This window comes from Heliangelus exortis, chromosome 6, assembly GCF_036169615.1.
Source record: "Heliangelus exortis chromosome 6, bHelExo1.hap1, whole genome shotgun sequence".
Classification (NCBI taxonomy): Eukaryota; Metazoa; Chordata; class Aves; order Apodiformes; family Trochilidae; genus Heliangelus; species Heliangelus exortis.
Genome location: NC_092427.1, coordinates 25,079,742 through 25,101,939, shown reverse-complemented (window position 1 = coordinate 25,101,939; position 22,198 = coordinate 25,079,742). Strand labels below are relative to the sequence as shown.

The window sequence follows — 22,198 nt, the reverse complement described above, 5'->3', positions numbered from 1 at the left end:
AAAGATGGGTTTTCTATCGAGCTTTTACGCCTATGTGCATTTCCTCACAAAGCCCATTAATTAGAAATGCGCAAAGCCGCGGGGAATTTCTCAAAGCATTTCGCCTGACCTTATCTCAAAATTCTCGCGTCTCTCCCGAGCCTTAATCCATAGGGCGAGAACGAGTCGTTTGCTTTTTTTGTTCCCTGCAGTGTTTTAACAGTCTATTTTAGCGGCTTATTACGCCTTTAAAACGCTAAGACACCACAAAAGAGAAACACCCTAGCATTAATCTTGTATAAATGCTTAGTGATAGCAGTTTTAAGTTTCTATTTAAAAAGAAAGGAAGAAAACAGTGACTGGGAGCCGGGGAGAGGCGGGGAGGCGGAGGTTCCCCGGTGCTGGCGGAGAACGGCCACAGGAGGGCGCGCCCGTGCCCCCTAACGCCACCTCGTCCTCCTCTGTTCCCGCAGCCTCTTTGCCCCTAATAATAATTCCAGTGCTAATAAAATATCTAATGTATAAGTAACGATAAGATTTCAGGACCTTCCAAACGAGGAAATAAAGCATCAAAAAGATTTATGAAACAAATAACCCATAACCGTGACGTGCTGGAGAAATATGCCACTTTAAAAGAATTTTTTATTTGGAGGGAGAGGGTGTCGTAACCTTTTATAATGCATTTGCATTATAAAAAAACAAAAAAACAAAAAACCGACCAAAACCTAAAAAAAAAAAAAATAAATAAAAAAAAAATCCACCAAACCCCACACAATTTTAAGGAAAAAAAGAGGAAAAAATATATTCAGAATTCGTTCCCTGAAACGAAAATACGTCTACTCCTGTAAGGACAGCCTTAACGCGGATAGAACAAAAGTAATATAAATCCCATGCGCTTTTACAGTTTATCTTCGATTCTAATTCGAGCCTTTTTAAAACATAGACCTCTAGGTATAGAAAGCGTAATTTAAAAAGCGTATTTTATTTAAAGGCGAGATTAATGTTAGATAATGAGAGCACTTATTTTTTAAAAGAAATACAAAAAGACTAATGTGAAAAGAAGATATTTTAGTATTCGAATATCCCCTTGCCAAGGCATTACTGAACAGAGATTTATTAAAATGAAACTAGAGATTAGAAAATTAAAATTAAGATCTGGATTTCCTGGATTCTCCAGTAATTGAGCATGTTCCATTTTTCTGGTTTTCTGTTTTATTTTTCTCTCCAGTGCGCACTTTCAGTCAGAATCTGAGGAAAGAAAGGGCTTCGCTGACTTCTGCATATTTGCAGAATTAATCGAAATCTATTTCACATTGTCTCAGACATATTCTGCATTTTTTAAAGTCCTGTTTCTCGTGGAAGCATTTGTTGGCACTTTGTCTACCGGATTGCTGGTTTTTTTTGGTGGGGTTTTTATTGTTGTTGTTGTTTTGGGATTTGGTGGGGGGGTGTTTTGGTTTGGTTTATTTTTGTGGGTTTTTATTTTGGTTTGTGTTGTGGTTTTTTTGTTGGTTTTGTTTTTTTAGAAGTTCATTGTTAACACTTTCCTAGAGGCAGCCTAACCTCAGTAATAAAATGGCATTGTACGATCTGAAATCCTCGGGATCCCTGACGCCGAAGGTAGCCCGGGCAGGCGCAGCCGGATCCCCAAGGAACATCTCCTGGTCTCTCGGTGGAGACACCTATTTCAGGAGGAAAACATTTAGCGAAGTTTTTGTGTGTGCTTGTTTTTCTTGGCATGGGAGTGTTCCTTGTGACTACCCACACCGACCTCAAACCCATCAGGCTCCGTACGAGGCGCTTCAGCCCTTCGCAGTTACAGTGAGGCCGATCTCTGCGATTGTAAAAGAGTAACGGGAGCCAGGGCGTGTTGTTAATTAAAAATTTATATGCCGGGATATGGAAACGCCATTTTCTTCTTTTAAAATCATCGTGTAAATCTGATGATTCCGTCCAAGTCTATAAGCGCTTCTATTTTTGTTTTATTTATTTATTTATTTATTTATCCCTTTTCCTGTTTTGTTCCTTTAGACTGAAAAGGCTGTAAGCTGTTTTCAAGTATCTTTGAGCTTATCCTTTAAGGAGAAAGAAAAGGGCATTAGCTTATTTTCTGAATAAACTACAAATGCGTCAGGAATCTGCCGAAAGTTAAAATGTACAGGCCAAATATCGAGGCTGAGGGCTTCATCGGCGTCCTATCTACACGATAAAATCTCATAATTCCATCTATGCACTTCTGTGTCCACAGAAATATAGAAATACAATAGAGGAAGGGCTGTTGCTTCAGGCGAATCTGGGAGTACAAGCTATGCTGCTGTGCGATCCCCACGCTCAGCAATAACACCTTTGAAGAAATGGCCAGCTTGCTAGTTTGTTTATTTTATAAGCATTCATATTTAGAAAAAGGCATAATTTCATCAGTGTGTCGTCGTCGTGTGTTCCCCCTCACACACACTCCCTTGCCCTCGCTCGAAAAAAAAAATAGGGAATCTGAGCCCTCACCCAGACGCAGACTCTTTCTATGAAAATACGGCACATAGAAATCTGGGCAACGTGACAGTTGCATTATTGAAAGAAGAAAGGACACAATATCATAGCCAACTTTTTTTTTTTTTCTTAAATAAAAGCTATCATTCAATCCTCCTGCAATATAACAGCGTGGCATAAAATATACAACCCACGCGTTTAAAGGAACCCTAAATAAAATGTTGAAACCGAGTAAATGAAAGAAATTTTACTAAAAGCTTCCTGGGTTCCAGCCTGCTTTAAAAATAAGATATTTTTGGTGATACCTTTGTTACTGAAGGCATCTGCAAAATATCTAGACTCTTTCGTACTTCCCTCCCATCCCCCTTCTATAATGAGACACAAGCACGGTAAATTGCAACTATGGGAATCCTCAGTACAGCCGAGACAAAAAAAAAAAAAAAAAAAAAAAAATCACCATTAATAAGGTTTAGGGAGATAAGGCAGCGAAAATTAAACCCCGCTTCCATGTCTGGTAACCTCAAGTTTCTAGCCCTGACATTTTCTGGAGGAGAAAACTGTAATGTCCACCTATGTTGTATTGCAAAAAGTAATTTACATCTGCATGGACCTATTGGTTGGGGTTTTTTGTTGTGGGTTTTTTTGTGTGTGTGTGTGGTTTTTTTCTTTTTTTCTCTCTCTCTTTTTTTTTTTTTTTTTTTTTTTTTTTTTTTTTTCCCTCCCTCGCTGGGAAAAACATTGGGCTCTGAGAGCAAAACCTTTATATTAATATAGATTGTATATCTCATTTATTGCAGAATATTGATTTATTTATTAATGTTAATTACTTGATTCCATTTTAATATGATTTAAAACAAGAGTGACATTAAATGCCCAGAGCCTAAGTCCCCAGTTCCCCAGTGGCTTTCGCATGTTTATTCAACTTCTATTTACATCAAACTTAAAACTTTCCTACTGTTCATTTTCAATGAAAAAATTGCTGCCCGTTTTCAAAAACCCTCATAATTTATCGTGAGCAAAGGGTTTTACGGAGCCGTTTGCCAGTCCTGAATACGATATTTAAATCATTATCATCACAGCCATCATTTGGTTTATCGTGTAGTGACATGCAAGAAATTAATATTTTCAATTTTAAAAATCAAAGAGCCCTCATGTCTAATCAGGAGCCAGGAAGTCAGCTCCTCCAGCACCAGAGAGGCTGGCGTGGAAAGCAGCTCAGCGTTTGCTGATTGTTTGAACTTTACTGTTGGGCAAAACCCGCTGCAAGCCGCTGGGCTAACATTTCAGCTGGGATATTTCTGGGACCCCCTTTTCTTAAAGTGTAAATAAAGATTACGAAAGAGCCATTTGATGGGCATAAAATTCCTGATTAGATTTAACAGTCAAGTCTTAAACTGCATCCAAGAAAATAGTATTTTGTTTCTTTAAACTCTGTGGGTTGCCCGGGCTGTTGTTGAAGAAGAGGAAATTGCTAGAAGGCGAGGGGGGGAACGCCGCGCTCGGCGGGAGCGTCGTGGGCTCCGCGCAGCTTCTCTCCCGGCGCAGGCGAGTCTTAGCAATGGCTCTGATCATGATCTCAGACAGACATCTCGCCGCAGCTTCGTTCCGCTCCTCTGCTCAGCCCAGCAGCGGAGCAGCATGCCCGGAGCGGGCAGGGGCTGCGCCGGGCGCGGGGGATGCTGCGGAGAGGTCTGGAGAGCAGCGAGTCTTGCGAAGGTAATATTTAAACTCTCCGGCAACCCAGAAGCTGGATGCTGCGGCTATAAAAGACGCTGGCTCTTAACCTGACAATGATGTTGTATTTGAACAGCTGCGGTAAGGTTTTAAAAGGTCTGTCTCATTGCCACAGCGAAATTTTAAATAGGGTTATTGTTTCCAGGCGAGAACGGTAAACTGCAAAATATCCAAATGCCAGGAAAAGGGAAAATTCACATCCACGCTGGTGGAAAACGCGTGTTTTCGGCTGTGCGAAAGACACATTTAAATTTTTAAAAAATCCTTTCACGTGCTGCCCGCTCTTGGAGATCTGAAAGGGTGTTTTGATGGTGGAAAGGCCCAAAATAAACAGGCGGATGAATCCGAAACAAAAATTATCAACAAGTTCACTTTGTCTGGACGAGAGTCCTTGACAGCATTAGTCCCAGAGAATAAATACACCAGTTTGAGAATAGTTGGGGAAGAGAGGCGGAGAAAAAAAAAAAAAAGAAAAAAAAAAAAAGACAATAAAAGAAAGAAAATAGGATAAAAGGAGAAAGGAAAAGAATAAAAGAAAAAAAAAAAAAAAAAGAGAAAAGGAAAAAAAAAGGAAGAAAAGGAAAGGGAAGAGAGTAATAAACAGTTGGTATTATCACTATTTAAAATGTAATAATTCCAAGTGTGAATATGGGCACGAAGTGGGAGGAAAAACAGGAAAACACAGTTTAAATGTTTGGACGGAAAAGACTGATTTGCTATGTAGACAGTTACTGATGCCTTCGGTGTTAATTTTTTTATAATACAAATGCATTTCTCTCATTTCTTAAGGAAAAAAAAAAAAAAAAAAAAAAAGAAAAAGAAAAAAAGGAAGAAAAAAGGAAAGAAAAGTAAAGAAAAGAAAAGGAAACAAAAAGTTGCCGGAAGAGTTGCATCGAGGAAGAGTTTCTGTATGATTTTTAATGAGCAATAGTACAGAAGCAGAAATTATCTTTATGATGCTTTCATTTTCCAGGGCAAGTGAAAACCCCACTTTTTTTCCCAGGCGGTCGGGCGAGAGCACTGTAAAATAATTTTAGGAATGTAGCCACCCTATAAAACTCAAGTTATGACAAAAGTCTAGCTTTTAATATTTGACGATTTGTGTTAAAACAAAAATTGACCTTCTCGGTTAGCAGCGAGGAAAAAAATCAATAGTATAATTTTCAATAATTCATAACGCGAACGCCATTATGCTACATCTTAACTATTAATCTTATCCTTTACAAAGTCTCGATTGATTTGTTAATAAAATATCTTCCCGTGCGCGGCAACAGAGGGTATAACTCTTAAAAAAGCTTCAGAAGCAAGAAAATTACCAAGTAGCCTAAGAATGTAGATGAGGCTTTTATTGATCGCCCCTGATTCTCCTTAATACGCATTAATAAATCCCGCAACCTTTTGTCCCCGCACTTGTCAGGAGCGGGGCTTTCACAGGAGCCATGGCGGCCAGGCACGTCTCCCCGTGCCGCCCGGGGGGTTCCGCGCCCGCGGAAGCGGCTCCGCGGCGGAGTGGTGGGGGTGGGGGTTGTGGGGGGGGGTGGGGGTGGGGGTGCCGCTGGGGGGGGGGGGGTGGGGCGCGCGGGGGGGCGCGTGGCGGGTGCCGCAGCGCGGGTGCGGTGCCGGCGCGCGCGGCCTAGGGGTCGCTGTTGACCGCGGCGGGGCGCGGCGGGGCGGCGCGCGGGGCGCGTCAGCGGCGGGGCGGTGGCGCGCGGGGCGGCGGGCGCTGCCATTGGCCCGGCTGTCATGTGGTCGCGCGGAGGCATCCGCAATTACACGGGAATGTTTTCCTAGAGATGTCAGCCTACAAAGGACACAATCTCTCTTCCTCAAATTCCGCCCCAAAATGTCCTTTCCCAACAGCTCTCCTGCCGCTAATACTTTTTTAGTAGATTCTCTCATCAGTGCGTGCAGGAGTGACAGTTTCTACTCCAACAGCGCCAGCATGTATATGCCACCTAGCACAGACATTGGGACGTATGGGATGCAAACCTGTGGACTCCTTCCGTCTCTGGCTAAAAGAGAAGTTAATCACCAAAATATGGGTATGAATGTACATCCGTATATACCTCAAGTAGACACTTGGACAGACCCGAACAGATCTTGTCGAATAGAGCAACCTGTTACACAGCAGGTCCCCACTTGTTCCTTCACTACAAATATTAAAGAAGAAAGCAATTGCTGCATGTATTCCGATAAGAGATCCAAACTTATTTCTGCAGACGTCCCTTCCTACCAGAGGCTGGTGTCTGAATCATGTCCCATTGAGAACCCCGAGGTTCCCGTCCCAGGATATTTTAGACTGAGCCAGACCTACGCCACTGGGAAAACCCAAGAGTACAATAATAGCCCTGAAACGAGTTCAACTGTAATGTTACAGTTAAACCCTCGCGGCAGCTCCAAACCGCAGATATCTGCTCAACTTCAGCTGGAAAAGAAAATGAATGAAAACCCGAACAACCAAGACAGCACTGCTAAAGTCTCTCAAGTGGAAAGTCCCGAGCCCAAGTCCACGTTGCAAGACGAGCGGAGCTGCCTGCCCGAAGGCTCCGTGTCCAGCCCAGAAGTCCAGGAGAAGGAGAGTAAAGGTCTGTATTACCGAGTTTAAGCCGTGCCGTGGTGTAACTCCAACACGCCAGCACCATAAAGCACGCTCGAATATACTAACGAGCATCACAGCCATCACATTTAATGCTAAGGAGTATCGGGCTGCAGGTGCTGTGTCTCTGAAGATTTTGGCAGGCAAAAATGGTACACAAAAGGGTCCAAAGATTTTCTGTAGAGATCTGCCTCTCTCGTGCATGCAGACCGCCTCTCTGATGCGGGAATGTAGCCGTGTGCTCCTTAATGCGCTGCAGCAGCCAAAAGCAGCCCCATACCTCTAAAAAAGCAGGTCTGGAGGTTGTAAAATACGACCAGATCAACTTTTCTCTCTTAATAATTCGCTGATTTTTTTTCTCTGATTTTTTTTTTTTTTTTTCACTGAGCCTTACTGTGGTTTGATTGCATTTAAAGTTAATTACGATCCTATTAAAATAGGTGAGGAATAGGTGCTACCAGGCTGGGTAAAGTTGAAAACAAATGCACAATGAAAGCAGCAGCCCGCTATCTGCCTGGTCCAAAGGTGGAATATTTCAATGTGGAGCTTTAGATAACCTAGGGTCTGTCTTCAAAAGTGTAACAGTATTTTGAAATGCGTTTGAAAGCTAAAGGTGGTGGTTATCTGATATTATTTTCCCTTTAAAAGTGCACTAAAACCTTCCTTTTGAACGACGTGTGTCGAAGAATCTCAAAACGGGAAATTTTATCCTATCAAAATGTACTTTGCAACCTCTAGGTCGATTTTTAGCCTATGTTTGCATGGAGATATTCTTTAACTGAATTATATTTAACAGCCCAGATCTAGGCTGATGTGGGGCAAATATATTTCTGGTGGGGAAAAAATATCTAAAAGAAAAAAACGAGGCAGAGGGTGTTAATTTCTTGTATATATATTTTTTATTATTAATTTTTTGTTTTGTTCTGTATGGGAAAGCGTCTGTGTCTGCTCCTAGGTGTGCTGGTGTAATTCAGCTGATGGCTGGGGGGATGCTGCTTCAAAATACAGTGCGAGGGGCTTTTGTAATTGGGGTATTTTCATAGCAAGTGTCCTGGGAGCTCGAGGCGGCCATGGCGAGGCTAGACTCGTTAAAATGTGGCCATGGGGCTGATGGCAGGTTAAATATTGTTGAAATGCTAAACGCCAGATGAAAACTTGAGAGACCATTTCTGTAAGGGGCAGGAGAACGGGTTGGCCGCAAGGCAGGGGACATGTGGAGGGGACAGGGGATCCCAGCCTGGCACAGGGTCCCCTCAGTGCCCACATCTCACCCGAGCTATGTTTAATGCCCACATCCACCATATCAGCCAGACACTGCAGAGGAGGGGTCATGGCCAAGGGTACACTCTAACAGCATGAGGAATTTTTGATTTTTTTTTTCTTCTTTTTCTTCTTCTTTGATTTTGATAGAGGAAATCAAGTCTGATACTCCAACAAGCAATTGGCTAACTGCAAAGAGTGGCAGAAAGAAGAGGTGTCCTTATACTAAACACCAAACACTGGAATTAGAGAAAGAGTTCTTATTCAATATGTATCTCACTCGAGAGCGCCGTCTAGAGATCAGTAAGAGCGTAAACCTCACTGACAGGCAGGTCAAGATTTGGTTTCAAAACCGCAGAATGAAGCTCAAGAAGATGAGCAGGGAGAACCGAATCCGGGAACTGACCGCTAATCTGACCTTCTCTTAAACCCTAACCCCGGGGGGGGGCACCCAGTGAGGAATGGGCACAGCACCGCCACTTGCTAAAGGCAGGAGAGACTCTGGCAAAAAAACGGCATTTTCCAATTTGTTTTGGGGGTTGTTTTGTTTTGTTTTGTTTTGTTTTCTGATAGAATGTGACTCTTCGTCCTTCTTTTAGCGCTGCAAGTGAATATGTATTACTATGATGAGTATATATAAAACCTAGCACGTGTAATTTATTTTTGTTCTCATCGTAATGCAGGGTAACTATTATTGAATATTATCATTTGGTCTTAACTTATTGGAACTGTCGAACATCCAAGCAATGTGACTTTTTCATGTTTTTACTAACAAAATGATATTTATGTGGGGCTGTTACACGGGCCATAACGTTTTGAGTACACTCAATACTTTAAGAAAAACGGGGGGGAAACTTTGGGAGGGGGGGAAGAGAAGCACATTATAATGTAATTATCCTCGCAAATGAACTTAGAGATTGTCCTTCGTAAAATGGAATATTTCCTTCTTCTCCATTGTAGACATTTCCTTGTGGTGCATATGTGGAATAGTAGTCGTTCAGCAGCAATATGTCCTTCTTGTGCATGTTCTGTTCGCATGTATAATGCAATAAACTCTGTAAACTACTGCGGTTCCTTTGGTTTTCTACAAATGTTTCAAGTAGGGATGCAGGTTGAACTCTTAATTTTTCGCAATCAGCAGCTCTTTGGACTGATGTACTGTACTTTCTTTGCAATATCCTGGTCTTTGTGTGTCTCTGCCTGGTTTTCTTTCTTTCCCCCCTTTTTATCCTTTTCCCCTTCCTTTTTTTAGGGGTGGGGTGGAGACTGAGGCGGGAAATGATGTAAACATGTTTCATTTATAGTTGTGCCTGTAAACAAATGATTAATTGATAAAATATTGTGTGATATTCGCAGTCTGACAAACTGAATGAAAAAGAAAAAAGAAAAAGAAAAAACACAAAATCAACTCAACAAGCAAAAAAACCCAAACCCAAAACCCCAAACACACGAGTGAAAAAAAAAAAAAAAAAAAAAAAAAAAAAAAGAGAGAGAGAAAGAAAAACATAGTAAAATATTATGACCTAAACTGGACATTCTCATCCAATCAGCTCATAAATGGTAAGTGATAAAAAATCTTTCTACTACAAGCTGTCAGCAATATGTGTGTCATTTTATTTGACGTTCATATGTTGATTTAAAAAATCACTCACTGTGCTTATAATGTGTAGACTCTGAGTTCGTATCTTTTCTCGCATGAAAAGAAAACAAAATAAACAAAGAAAACAAAATAAACAAAGAAAAAAAAACAAACCACGAACAAAACAAATCATATCAAAAGCAAAGCTGGTATGAGTAAATACTACAGAGTCTGTTCTTGGTCAGCCAAGAGCTTTCAGAAGATGGTGGATGGGGAAATATTCCCTCAAACATCTGGCATGATTGGCTATTTTTTGAGCTGCCAAGCGTGCTTACAAAAGTATACCAGCCTCTTCAGACCTACTTTTGTCACCCTGCACTGTTTCTGTTTGTTCAGAGATCGTTTTATTTCGCGCAATTCCGTTTTAGTAGCACACATCCAGATAATGAAGTTCACGACTCTTAACCCTTTCTGTACATAGCCGGAAAATGTTATTAGCAGGGCTCTGCTCTGGAAGCTGAGGAAGGGCGTGTGTGTAAAAGAGCGAGCGGGTGAGTGGCTGTGTGTTCAGAAATACTGAACAGACTGCAAATGGCTTGCAAGTGAACATGACTCCAAATTGAAGTGCAAATACTAGGGCACACTTGCACCTTCAAACAGTACTGGAAAGATATCGTGGCTACTGTTTGCGCTGGGAAACCATCTTGCTTTTAATCAACACCCATTCCTCCCCTTAGCAGTTTCTAAATCAAGAAATTAAAAGCAAGATAGTACCAATGTTGTCTGAGTTGGTGACACTGATACTGCTCATATTGCAACTGGTGACGTTGTATTTTGCTGTCTTGTCTCTGGTATTTAATTTAATCCAGTACTTTCTCACGTGCACTTTTCGTCGTAGGAGTATTTTCCTCAAACGGAGGCATTATCATTTTGAGGCTGCGGGAGCCGCAAGCATGTAGGTATTTTGTGCTTGCTCTCGTTTCGAAAACAAACAACAAAATGGTGCTCAGAAAAAAAAAAAAATCCACAGAACCCCCAAACTCCTTAAACATTGCATGCATTTAAACCGTCTTTTCTTCTTCTCTAAAGATACTTGCTACATCACCAAAGATGTTTCAGGAGTGGGAAGCAATTATCTGACTCTATACCAAGCGTTTAAGGTACATAAAAAAGGAGCCACTGTAATCTCTGTGCTTTATCAGTTTATATCGGTGTGAAGCGAGAGGCAATTCTACGCCACAACACAAACTCTAAGACAATTTTGAAAACGTAAAGGAAAATGCTAAATAAATTTTAAAATATAATAAATAATAAAAAAGGAAAGTTGGGGAAAAAAGATACAAAGAAAAAAAAGGAAGAACACAACCTAAGAGAGTAATCAATCATTAAATAAACAGGAATTTCAGTCCCTTCCTAATACCGGCCCGCTAGTAGGAAGTGTTTTCTCAGTGCTGTTGTTTGTGCCCTCAGAGGGCCGCGCTGCGGGCTCCCCACTAACTGTATGCGTTTCCTCCAGATCCCGTCTCAGCAGCCGTCCCTCGCTTGGGAGAGCAGGCATGGGCAGAAGACCGTGGGTAATCCAGTTTTCACTGCTAATCGGGCACCGTTTCACTCGGGAAGGATAACCGTGGCGGGAGGGAAGAAGGGAGAAGGAAAAGAAAGCAGAGCGGGCAGAAACCTCACGTAGGCATTGAACGTGGCCAGCGCGGCCCAGCCCGGCCCGGCTCCCTCTGAACTAGAGGCGGAGGAGGTAGCTCTGCCCGGGAGAGGAGGACAGCGGCAGCCCCGGACCCCTCCGTGGGCCGGAGCCTGCCAGCCCGCCTGCCTGCGCGGCTCTTCCCGCGGCCGCGCTGGGCACCATAAGAGGTCTGTGTTGGAGTTCTGTAACCCCAAAATTTCGCAGAGACAGGAGCATATGTTCGGCCACACGTCAGTAGTGCTCGGAGACATAGGTTTTGCTGTTTCCACCCGTCCATTTTATTAGGGACACATTAATCTATAATCAAATACACCTCATAAAACTTTTATTGAAAGGCATAAAATCATTACAGAGGTCTTCCACCTGTTTTAAAACAACACAATGAGCATCTCTTTTAAAAAGTGTATTCTTTTCATGGAAACTTTCTGCTCGGGTGGGGGTGGGGGCGGATAATAATACCCGCACATGCTCTGAAATATGGAAGTACCGCAATGTGCTTTTACTGTAACATTTTCCTGTTTTATGAGAAGTCGTTACAGTCCCAGCTTGCGATGGTTTGTTTTTACAGGCAAGAATCCCCCTTTCCCAGCGGGTTTCCTCAGCAGCTTGGAGTGTGATTAGCAAGCCAAGGCTGTTGGATTCATTTAAACACCCTGCCTCTCATTGATTAAGAAATGAATGGCAGAAATCATTCAAAGGAGGTGAAGAAATAGTCCGCGCCCGCCGCGGCCGTGGGCTGCCAGTGCGGCCACGCCCGCCGCGCCCCGGACAGGCAGGGCAGGCAGTCAGGCGGGCAAGCAGGGCAGAGGGGCAACGAAGGTGGGCAAGGCAGGCAAGCAAGCAAGCAGGCAGGCAGGGCAGGGCACAGAAAGGCAGGGCAGGGCAGACGGGCAAGCGGGAAGGAAGGGCGGGAGGGCGGCTCCAGCTCGGTGCGGGCGCGCAGCCGGCGCGGTGCGCTGTGCGGGGCTGTTGTTGATGAATTTTTTTTTTTTTTTTAATCACAGCAGCCCCAGTTTAGCGGATTGATTTACTCGCAGTATTGGTAAATATGATCACGTGGGCTCCGCAACCAATGGTTGAAGGTTGCAGTCTGCAAAATACTACGATTGTTCTCCGGGAGGGTATCATATACAGTTAACAGTGTAACCTTTTATATGACTAAGAGGGGAGCCTAAAATGTCGTCTAGTGGCACCATAAGTAACTATTATGTCGATTCTCTCATAGGCCATGAAAGCGAAGAAGTTTACGGGAGTAGATTCGTCCAGGGAGGTCACAGTGCGACCTCCAGGCCATCAGGTGTTGCAGAGAGTTCAGATTTTTCCTCCTGTAGCTTTGCACCAAAATCCACCGTGTTCTCCACCTCCTGGTCCACAGTTCACGCTCAGCCGTCTGCGGCAATGACCGGGATCTACCACCCCTACATGCATCAGCCCCACTTAGGGGCAGCCGATGCTGGCCGCTACGTGCGCTCCTGGATTGAGCCCTTCCCGGGCTTCCCGGGAGGCGGCGGCGGCGGCAGCGGTGGCAGCGGCGGCAGCGGCGGCTCCGCGTCCAGCTCCGGCTCTTCCAACGGGCGCCACTACGGGATAAAGCCGGAGACGGGAGCAGCCGCCTCCTCGTCTTCCTCCTCCTCCTCTTCCAAAAGGACTGAGTGCTCCTCGTCCCGGGAGTCCCAGGGGATCGGTGTGCCCGAGTACACGTGCAGCTCCTTCCTCCAGGAGCCCCGGGAGAAGGCGGCTGCCGGCAGCTCCAAGGACCCCGCCGCCTGCAGCCACAACCCCAGCCCGAGCAGCGATCTGAAGGAGGAGAAACAGCAGCAACTTGACCCAAGTAAGTAAAAAAAAAAAAAAAGAAAGAAAGAAAGAAAAAAAAGAAAAAAATAGGGAGGGAGAGAGGCAGAGAGAGGGGCAGAAAGAGAGGGACAGAAAGAAAGAAAGGAAGAAATTGCTCCTTTGATTTATTGCCGAAACCTGTAAGGCTCGAATGTGCAAAACTGATAGTTTTACTAACCTATAAAAACGTCTAGACGCCTACCCCAGCGCAAGCAGCAACAAGCACCCATAAAAGACTCCACATAACCACCTACCATCAAGACATCATTTGTACAGTAAACAGACTGGGGCATTAAGGCTTTTATGATAATTTCTCCAAAGTTGTGAAAACAGTCCATCCTTCGTTAAATTAATTTAACGATCTTTCTCTCCAACCCCCCACCCCGTTCCCCATATACCTCCCTTCTTCCAGATAACCCTGCAGCAAACTGGATTCACGCTCGTTCAACGAGGAAAAAGCGTTGTCCCTACACAAAATATCAAACTCTGGAACTGGAAAAGGAATTTCTCTTTAATATGTACCTTACCCGAGACCGTCGGTACGAAGTAGCTAGGATTTTAAATCTCACAGAGAGACAGGTCAAAATCTGGTTTCAGAACAGAAGAATGAAAATGAAAAAGATGAACAAGGAGAAAGGCAATAAAGGAGACTAACGCTGGAGTAGAAATGCAGTTGGGAATATTGCTTTAGTTTTGAGTTTGGGCTTTTGGGGTTTTGTTTGGGGTTCTTGGGGTGTTTTTTTTGTTTGTTTGTTTTTATCCTTCTCCTGCTGCCTCAGTCCCCCTATACGTTTCTTCTTCTCCTCCCGAGCTCCCCAACCCCCCCCTTCCCCCCCCCCCCCAGGAACTTTAAATCAGTCTGGTTTTTTTTTTTTTTTTTTTTTTTTTTTTTTTAATAGAAGTGAAACGTGGTCTATGTATGTCAGGTATTTTGGGAAATCTTGTATTGCTCACAAACGTGTTTTCAGAGTCTCTTCACCCAGACCCCCTTCCTAGACAGTTTGGTTGATGATATTGTGAGTGCACGTTAGCTTTGGGAACACTATCTGGTGTTAAATGTTTGACACGTTCCTTAAAAGTGATGTAGTCTAGGTAGTTACTTTGCCAAAATAAAGGTAAGGAAATTAATTATAATTACGATAATAAAATGCATATTAAATTACAGTCGCTTAAATCAACGGGGGAGCTGTGCTATCCATGAATAAGAGGAAACCTTACCCAGAACCTCTGCTTTCTAGGTCTGAATTTCGCTCCTTCGCAATAGATGCCACAGCAAGGCCACGAGCTATTCCCTCCCCCCCCTCCCCTCTCTCTTAGAGCACTATTAGGAGTTTGTCTCATCGTTGAAGCAGTTCGCAATAGGCCTATTGTCTCCCGGTCCCCCGGCTAGCTGGCGTCCCTGCCCCCGGTGACTGTTGTATTAATTAACCATCCCGTGTCTCGAACTACGGACCTATTGTAATTGTTGTCAGTTATTACATAATAAAGTCTGCCGTGACCGAACAACAAGCGCTGCGGTGAGAGGAGAAATCTGTGCACCCCTCGCGATGTCCTCCGCGCCGCTGACCCTGCCACGCAGCCCCCTCGCAGCCCGTGGCGGGCCGAGTTCCGCCAGGTCGGGGCCGCGGGAAAGCCCGGCCGAGCTGCCGGGGCAGCAGCACCTCTGGCAGCCACAAAGGCCGGAGGAAAATCACTTCCCCTCGCTTCTTTTCGAACACTTTGCTCTCGGAGGTCAGTGGCGGAGAGGCCGGCTTCGGCTGCTCCACGTAGGTGCGCCCGCGGCCGCGCTGCTCCCCAACGCCTCATGTAAGGGCGGGCTTTGAAACATCAACTATCTCTTGGGATAATTTAGGAAATATTTTAGCATCGGTCTTCCAAAGCCAGTGAAAGAATACTAAGTCTATTCACTTAAACTTTCTGGCGGAGGAGGGCCTCTGCGGTCTTCAGTGTGAAGGTTGGGAAGGTCTGGGGGGACACGGCTGCTTGCGAACGTTCAGCTTTGTTGGCGAGTGCTCATTTAGCAATGCGTCTCATGCCTTCTGCATTTATAAGCACACATGACTTTATCAAGATAATTGAAATGAAGTTCATTGTAAAAAATGCTTTGTTTAAAGAGCAACCATTAAAATGAAGGACCCGTAAATATTTACGAGCGGTTCGGTTAATTCAGGATTAAGGGGATCTGAGCGACCTGGTGTTTAATGTGTTTTTTTCGTGTTTTTTTACCTCGGAAAAAAAAAAAAAAAAAAAAAAAAAAAAAAAGCAAGCAGTGCCAGGAAAAGGTGTTGCATTGCTTCCCATCCATTGTCGAGAAGATACCTATAATTCTTTTAAAACAGGAAGAACTGTGGTATAATAAAACCATTGAGATGGCTAGACGTCTGGACCTAATGAGTTTACGATATGCTATGGCGCTTTTCTTTGAAACCACCTTATTTTGATGTTTGTGTTTGTTACGGGAGGGGGGGAGAAGCCAAAAAATGCAGACAAACTAGGTCTTAAAATCTTGGACTATAAATTTCAATATGTCAGCGTTGGGCCAAGAAAACAGACTCAAAAAAGACCCGAAGGTCACGAAACTGAGAGATCTTACAAAGTCCACTGATTTGTTGAAATATATTTTATTGGATAAACTCCTGCGATGAATCCCATGACATTAGCCTCCATATTTTCGAAAATAGCCATGGAGGGGGTGATCTGTAACTAACAACACGTAAACAATGTTCTTGCCACACAACACTCCTGTTATGTTGATTCCAGCAGAAGGTCTGCTTAGAAATAGTGACCCACCACACACAATCTCATTTTAATATTTTTTTCTCATGAAGATTTACGGATTTTACCTTGTATATTTTCTCTCCTCCGCCGCCTTTGTTCACCAATTTCTGATATTGTGTGTGTTTGTTTCAAAATGGCAGAAGAGAAACCAGAAGTCTCGAGCAACGAAGTGCAGCTCATCAATGGAAATTACTTTTAGTATCAAATTGAGCAATAATTTAATTTCTAACCGTTGGTTGTGTTAATATATGTTTGTACATATGCACAGTCGCGTGTACACGTACACGCGTTATACCGAGTAATTCACGGGCATGTGTGATGAAGGAGGGGTGAACGATCTTTACTTTCGTTTATATAAATCAATCTATAAATACATAAACGTACGGGCAAACAAAGTAACATGTTCAAGATAAAAACGTATAACTCTGAAACTACCACACATGGAGAATTCGTGGTGTAATATGTGGGGAAACATGATCGAAAACGTGATAGCAGAGGGCTTCAAAGCTCAGTCGTCTTTCCTGGCTGCCATGTGTAAAAGAGGCGCATTCTTCGTATGTACTCAATTATAGCAGTGGCAAAGGAAGAAAAAAAAAAAAAAAAAAAAAAAGAGAGAGATAGAGGGTCGTCACCGGAATGTGCTAAAAAAATGACGCTGTACACTCAAATAAAAAAAGTAAAAAAACCAAAACAAACCAAAACAAAAAAACGAAGAAGAAAGAGAATTAATTACAATAAAATAAGTAAACCAAAACAAACACAGAACTTAAAAGAAAAGCCATTCATCACGGAGCGACCCGCCGGACTCCTGCAGCGGGATTTTGGGTTTCTGGCGGAACCCCCAGCCGACCAGGGGTCTGGAGCGCGGCGGGCAGTGGGGGCAGCGGGGGCAGCCAGGGCAGGGAGGGCGCTGCCTGCCGCCGCTGCCGCCAGAGGGCGCCCGAGCTCCACTCTAGCAGCGCCGTCTCGCCCCGCTCCCCGCGCAGCACTCCGCGCACTGCCCTGCGCTCACCGGCCGGGGCAACCGTGGCTGCGCTGCTGACATCACAGGCCCACACCGGTGGCGGTGCTGGACCGTGGGACTGGCGCCCTGGCGGGACAAGCATGAGGAAAGGCTGGGGGTCTGCCATGGATGTTAGAAGCAGCCGCTGTCCCTCCAAGGTGTTCCTCTGCCTTCATGCCCCCTCTGCCTGGCCTGACCTCTTTCCTTGCTGCTGCTCTCTTACGATGGGCTTTTGCTGCCGCCTGTACTTATAGCACCAAAAATCCCTGTTACCCCTCCCTGCTCCCCGGACCTCTCCCGCCCTCTCACCTCTCCCCAAGCTTTCGCCAGGTTTCCAACGGCGTATACCCAAGGCTGCAGGGCTTGGTCCAGGGCCTGCATATGGGGGGTAGCCCTACTGGTCACCTAGACAAAGCCAGTTAAGTGGCATGAGGGTGGGGGTGGTGGTGGAGCATCGTGTGATGGGGAAGGATTCTACGATGCCTTTTATGTAACCGTATGTATATTGTGGCAGTTCACACCAGACAGTCACACGTGGCTCTGGCGGGGCCTGTATTGTATTCCACCTAGATTTTTCGTATCTAAGTTAGGGTGGACTCGAGTTCCTAGGGGTGCCTGTTTGAATCGGTGAGTCGGTTCACACAATGAAAAGAATGTAGACGACACTTCCCAGAGCGCGGGGTGCGAGGGTGGGTGCAGGCGGCTGGGCCGTGCTCCCCCCGCGGAGGTGGCCAACTCGAGGAGCCGGGGCAGCGCCGAGCCTTCTGGGCAGCACCTTCCTTCCTTCCTCCCAGAGAACAGGGCTCACTTATTCCGGACCGCGTCCCCGAGCGCTGCTAACCGCTCACACACATTTTTTTTTTTTTTTTTCTCTTTCTTTTTCGTCAGCTTCGGTAATGAATTCCACCAAGGGTGAAATGATGGAAAATTCATTCATAGACATGATTTCCATTAAGTATCAATTAACCTGGAGCCTCAGCCATGCGTGCACGGCGTCAAGGGTAAATGTGCATCTTATTTCCCAGCGCTCTGCTCGCCTGCAAGGAAATGACCCCGAGGGCCCGCTGGCAACGGGGACCGGGCGGTTCACCCGGCCGCCCTTCTGACTCCCCAGTTCCCCCGCCGATACCCCCGGCTCCCTGCGCCGGTCACCGGGGCTCCCTCGGCGGGTCCCTGTTCTTCCCGTACGGTGGTGCAGGCCGAGCTACAGTGCTTAGCCAGGGCCCGGCTGGGCAGCGGAGTCGGGAGGAGTCTGCGCAAGCAGCGATCCCGCGGTTATCGCGCGGGATCTGCGCGTCCTTCTGGCCCCTGCGCGGCGGGGGTTTCGGCGGCTCCTGGCGAGCGCGTACCGGCGGGGGGAGCGGCAGCGCCGTGGTTGGGGTGGATCCGGGCAGGGTTGGGCCGGGTTTTTTTCTTGCCTGAGGAGCGGCACATGTAAACTGAAGCCAAAAGTCCCCCCTGAGCTCATGAGTGTGTGTGTGTGTGTGTGCGTGCGCGGGTTGCTGTGTGCCTAATAGGAAATAGTAAAAGCAGTGAGGCAGGTCATTTTGGGAGCGATTATATTCCAGTCCTGGTCACCACATACACTGAGAGCAGGAACGGGGAGCGCACGGGCGAGCGACGGCGGCATGAGCGCGGCGTAGAGGCACCGGCGGCGGCAGCGAAGGCGGCGGCGGGAGCAGCGCCCCGTGCCCGCGCCCGAGCCCCCGCCCTCCGCTGCCCCTCTCCGATGAGCTCCTACTTTGTCAATCCGCTGTACTCCAAGTACAAGGCGGCGGCGGCGGCGGCGGCGGCGGCGGGGGAGGCCATCAATCCCCCGTACTACGACTGTCACTTCGCGCCCGAGGTGAGCGGCCGACACGCCGCGGCCGCCGCCGCCGCGGCTGCCGCCGCCCTGTTCTACGGAAACGGCGCGGCCGCCGGAGGCTTCCCGCACCCCGTGCCTGGCGGGGCGGGGGGCGGCGGCGGCGCTGCCGCGGACTTTTACCACCCGGCCGGGGGGAGCCCCACGGCCGCCTACCAGCCGCCTCCTCCTCCCCCCGCCGCGCCTCCGCCTCCTGCCCCCTGCAGCGGGGTTACCTGTCACGGGGAGCCCGCTAAATTTTACGGATACGATAACTTACAGAGACAGCAGATTTTTACGACACAGCAAGAGGCCGAGCTGGTACAATATCCTGACTGTAAATCGTCCAGTGCTAATATTGGCGAGGAACCAGACCACTTAAATCAGAGCTCGTCTCCTGCTCAAATGTTTCCCTGGATGAGACCACAAGGTTGGACGCAGTCAAAAATTTGCTTCCATCTCACGTCTTAGTTTGAAACTTTCTTTTCTTTCTCCCTCTTCTTTCTTGCTGTCTCTCGATCCCTGCCTCAGCCTCGCTCTCTCCCTGCGATTCCTATCACGGCGGTGGCTTGCGATAATAAAGCGATACACTGAGTAAACAGAAACCTCTGCAGAAGGCGGCTGCCAGCCCAAGATTAGCCTTAAAGTCGCCTCTCGGACACAGAGGACACGCTCGCCGCTGACTGAACGGGAAGGGTGCAAGGCCGGGGGCTGCCGGTTACCAGATAAAAAAGTGACCCCGTAAACTCGGTCCCGTAAATCCTGAGGCATGGAGAGAGATGAGGCGCTTCGTGCATCTGCTGTCGCTATTTCCATCGCACTCGTGTCTAAAGCTATAGACCCCTCCGGTCACTAAGCCCTCTGCTCTCTCCCTGCTTTTCTGTGGGGCTTCTCTCGAGAGATTTCTAGAGGGACTCGAGTCCTCACTCCCTGCCCGCGCCTTGTTTTGAACGACGACATAAACCTCCAAACCCCTATGTTTTTTGTTTTAAACAGCAGCACCGGGTAGGAGGAGAGGAAGACAAACATACAGCCGATTCCAGACTTTAGAGCTGGAAAAGGAGTTCCTCTTTAACCCCTATCTGACCAGGAAGAGGAGGATCGAGGTGTCCCACGCACTAGGACTCACGGAGAGGCAGGTAAAGATCTGGTTTCAGAACAGAAGGATGAAATGGAAAAAAGAGAACAACAGGGACAAATTCCCCGCTTCCAGACAGGAGGGAAAGGAAGGGGAGGCCAAAAAGGAAGCACATGATCTGGAAGAAGACAGAGCTGAAGGCCAGATGAATTAAATTTTTCCCTAAAAGTATTTGCGAAAGGCTATAAAAAAATAACCAGCGCCATAGACCGACATCGCGGCACGTCTTCCCCTGTACGTGGTCCTGCCGTGGGACGAGTGACTCTGTGTCCCTCTGCTTGACATTTTTCTGGCTCGGGTGCTTCATCTGTTTGTGGTTTGGTTTTGTTTTTAACCGTACCCGAAACAATCTCTAGATTTAACAGTTCATCTACTTCTTTTGCAAATTTGAAACAGATTTTATAGCAATAAATTTCTAATGATATATATAGAGATTTTTTTTTCAGTTTTAAAAGACGGTGATTGTGGCAAACGACATAAACTTCCTAATAATAAATACCAATAAGTAAGACATGTAAGAATGCTTTATTAATCAAGAGAAGTGCACTTGTACTATTTTAATTCTTGTTTTTATCTTTTGTCGAGTAAATTAAATAAATTTAATAAATTTTAAGAAAATATCTTAGAAATATATTTAACCTTTTCCTATTGATATTTGATTACAATAAACAAATTTTATTAAAATATAAAATGTATTGGTTTCTCTAAATCCTTTTTAAAATCCGGTCTTCCATTAGCTTTCAGAGAGTTTCTGCGTTTGGACTAACTTCTCCCCTGAGCCTTTTTCCCATCTTTCTTCTTATGAGAGGTGTTCTTACGGAGTCCAGGAATATCACATTTGATACAAAACCAGTTTTTTGCTCCCTGCCGCCTGCAAATCCCTCCAGAGCCATCAGCCACGGGTTCTGTGGGGCCGTGGTCAAAGCAGCAGCCAGCGGGGACTGCGGACCCACTGTAGGCTGATCTCAGGCTGCGGCCCGGCCCTGTGAGCCCCCTCGACGTATGCAGCGGGGCAGCTGCCGGCTAGCACGGCTCTTTACTCCCAGGAGCCGTGCCCTGCCAGTCCTATCGGGGGGTAACAGAGGGGATGGGTCCATGGCGCACACCGGGCTCTCGCTGCCCCCGAGGACTCTTTTGACCTACGCTGGATTTCTGTGGCCAAACCAGGCCTAGCCTTCCTCGGAGATGGCGGATAGAAAGTGAAATTCAGAGCTTTGTGGCCTTGCGTGGGTTTATCTCAGGTACTGTAAAGGCCTGTGGTCCCAAATCACACGTAAACGGAAAACAAAAGGGGCATTTTTTTTTCTACTAAATCTCTTCATACGGTTTGGGTACACTTCCCAGGGGATGTTGGAGCCTGGCGAGGGCAAAGGCTGCCGGACTATTCCTCGCAGCCACGGGGAGACAAATCGGCTCTGTCCAGTAAAACGATTTAATTCATCTTTCCCTCTCCCCTCCATCTCTTCTCTCCCGCTCCGCTGAGGGGTTCCGCAGTCCGCGGTGCCTGAGAAAAACAGAGGGCTGAGGTATGAGGTATAAATACCGATCAGGATTTCTGTGTCATTTTTTCCCTACCACCTCACAGGCACTTGAGTGATGGTTCCGTGAAAGGAACGCAGTGACGCGACAGCAGCTGCAGCAAACGCTGCATATATATATGTATTATTTGCCCGAGAACCGAGCGTGGTCCCGACAGAGCAGGGGCCGAACTGGGCCTCGCTCCAAAACTCGCATCCTATGGCGCGGGAAGTGCCGACCGCAGCCGTGCCCGCCCGGCGATGGGCCCTTCTACCGTACCCACCGCTCCTCTCTGTGGAACAGGCCCGGCCCGGCGGGAACAGCTGTTCCCGAGGTCGGGATTTGTGCGCTGGGTTCGGTTCATTTCTCTTCCCTTCCTCTTCCCCCCGACCCGCACCCGAGCCAGGCACGCTTCCACTCCTGCAAAGCGCCAGCTCTAGAGGGAGGCACATCGGAGTGGAGCTATTGTTCTTGATTTATTTTAATCGCGTAGCTGGTCGAAAGTTGTAAATTAGGGGAAGCTGCAGCAAAAGCAGTGAAGTAAAGATTTTGCTGCATGGATTTGCATAAATACACCAGTATCCTTAGTGTCCAGGAAGGATGGCAAAGACTTTAACGAAACACACTCGCTCTAAGAGTAAAAGCCTTTCGCTTTTCAAAATATCTCCAGTTGCCATTGTTACTGGCATGTTGGGTCTCCGGCTAGGGGAAAAGCCTTTTTCCTCTGCTGCTCTTGCTACTGCCGCCCACT

General features: G+C 46.4%; 3 protein-coding genes and 1 long non-coding RNA gene across 6 annotated transcripts; 3 read left to right on the top strand and 1 right to left on the bottom strand.

The window, feature by feature from the left end:
• The first annotated feature begins 5,953 nt into the window (after window positions 1-5,953).
• Window positions 5,954-8,582, top strand: HOXD10 (homeobox D10). The gene is made up of 2 exons (XM_071747284.1): window positions 5,954-6,785; window positions 8,207-8,582. Exons 1-2 carry the CDS (start codon window positions 6,044-6,046, stop codon window positions 8,482-8,484), a joined length of 1,020 nt encoding a protein of 339 aa, XP_071603385.1. The 5' UTR covers window positions 5,954-6,043; the 3' UTR covers window positions 8,485-8,582.
• A 3,174-nt stretch (window positions 8,583-11,756) lies between these two features.
• On the bottom strand, window positions 11,757-14,460 carry LOC139797659 (uncharacterized). Its single transcript, XR_011726541.1, has 2 exons — window positions 14,386-14,460; window positions 11,757-13,131 (listed from the first exon to the last, which is right to left on the bottom strand). It is a non-coding gene; the product is annotated as an uncharacterized lncRNA (long non-coding RNA).
• On the top strand, window positions 12,511-14,676 carry HOXD9 (homeobox D9). Its single transcript, XM_071747283.1, has 2 exons — window positions 12,511-13,165; window positions 13,580-14,676. Exons 1-2 carry the CDS (start codon window positions 12,511-12,513, stop codon window positions 13,819-13,821), a joined length of 897 nt encoding a protein of 298 aa, XP_071603384.1. The 3' UTR covers window positions 13,822-14,676.
• Window positions 14,677-17,903: 3,227 nt separating this feature from the next.
• Window positions 17,904-20,620, top strand: LOC139797656 (homeobox protein Hox-D8). Of its 3 annotated transcripts, XM_071747282.1 has the most exons (3): window positions 18,390-18,794; window positions 19,074-19,221; window positions 19,788-20,620. In XM_071747282.1, exons 1-3 carry the CDS (start codon window positions 18,678-18,680, stop codon window positions 20,081-20,083), a joined length of 561 nt encoding a protein of 186 aa, XP_071603383.1. In that variant the 5' UTR covers window positions 18,390-18,677; the 3' UTR covers window positions 20,084-20,620. The 3 variants fall into 3 exon arrangements, with proteins under 3 accessions (XP_071603382.1, XP_071603381.1, XP_071603383.1); XM_071747281.1 differs by having other exon boundaries at window positions 17,904-19,221; window positions 19,791-20,620; XM_071747280.1 differs by having other exon boundaries at window positions 17,998-19,221.
• The last annotated feature ends 1,578 nt before the right edge of the window (window positions 20,621-22,198 follow it).

Excerpts from the sequence above, each read along its gene's own strand:
- HOXD9 (XM_071747283.1), top strand. The coding sequence starts at position 12,511 with ATGTCGTCTAGTGGCACCATAAGTAACTATTATGTCGATTCTCTCATA. Across the intron at positions 13,166-13,579 it reads ACAGCAGCAACTTGACCCAA|ATAACCCTGCAGCAAACTGG; the intron begins GTAAGTAAAAAA and ends CCCTTCTTCCAG.
- HOXD10 (XM_071747284.1), top strand. The coding sequence starts at position 6,044 with ATGTCCTTTCCCAACAGCTCTCCTGCCGCTAATACTTTTTTAGTAGAT. Across the intron at positions 6,786-8,206 it reads CCAGGAGAAGGAGAGTAAAG|AGGAAATCAAGTCTGATACT; the intron begins GTCTGTATTACC and ends TGATTTTGATAG.
- LOC139797656 (XM_071747280.1), top strand. The coding sequence starts at position 18,678 with ATGAGCTCCTACTTTGTCAATCCGCTGTACTCCAAGTACAAGGCGGCG. Across the intron at positions 19,222-19,787 it reads TCCCTGGATGAGACCACAAG|CAGCACCGGGTAGGAGGAGA; the intron begins GTTGGACGCAGT and ends TGTTTTAAACAG.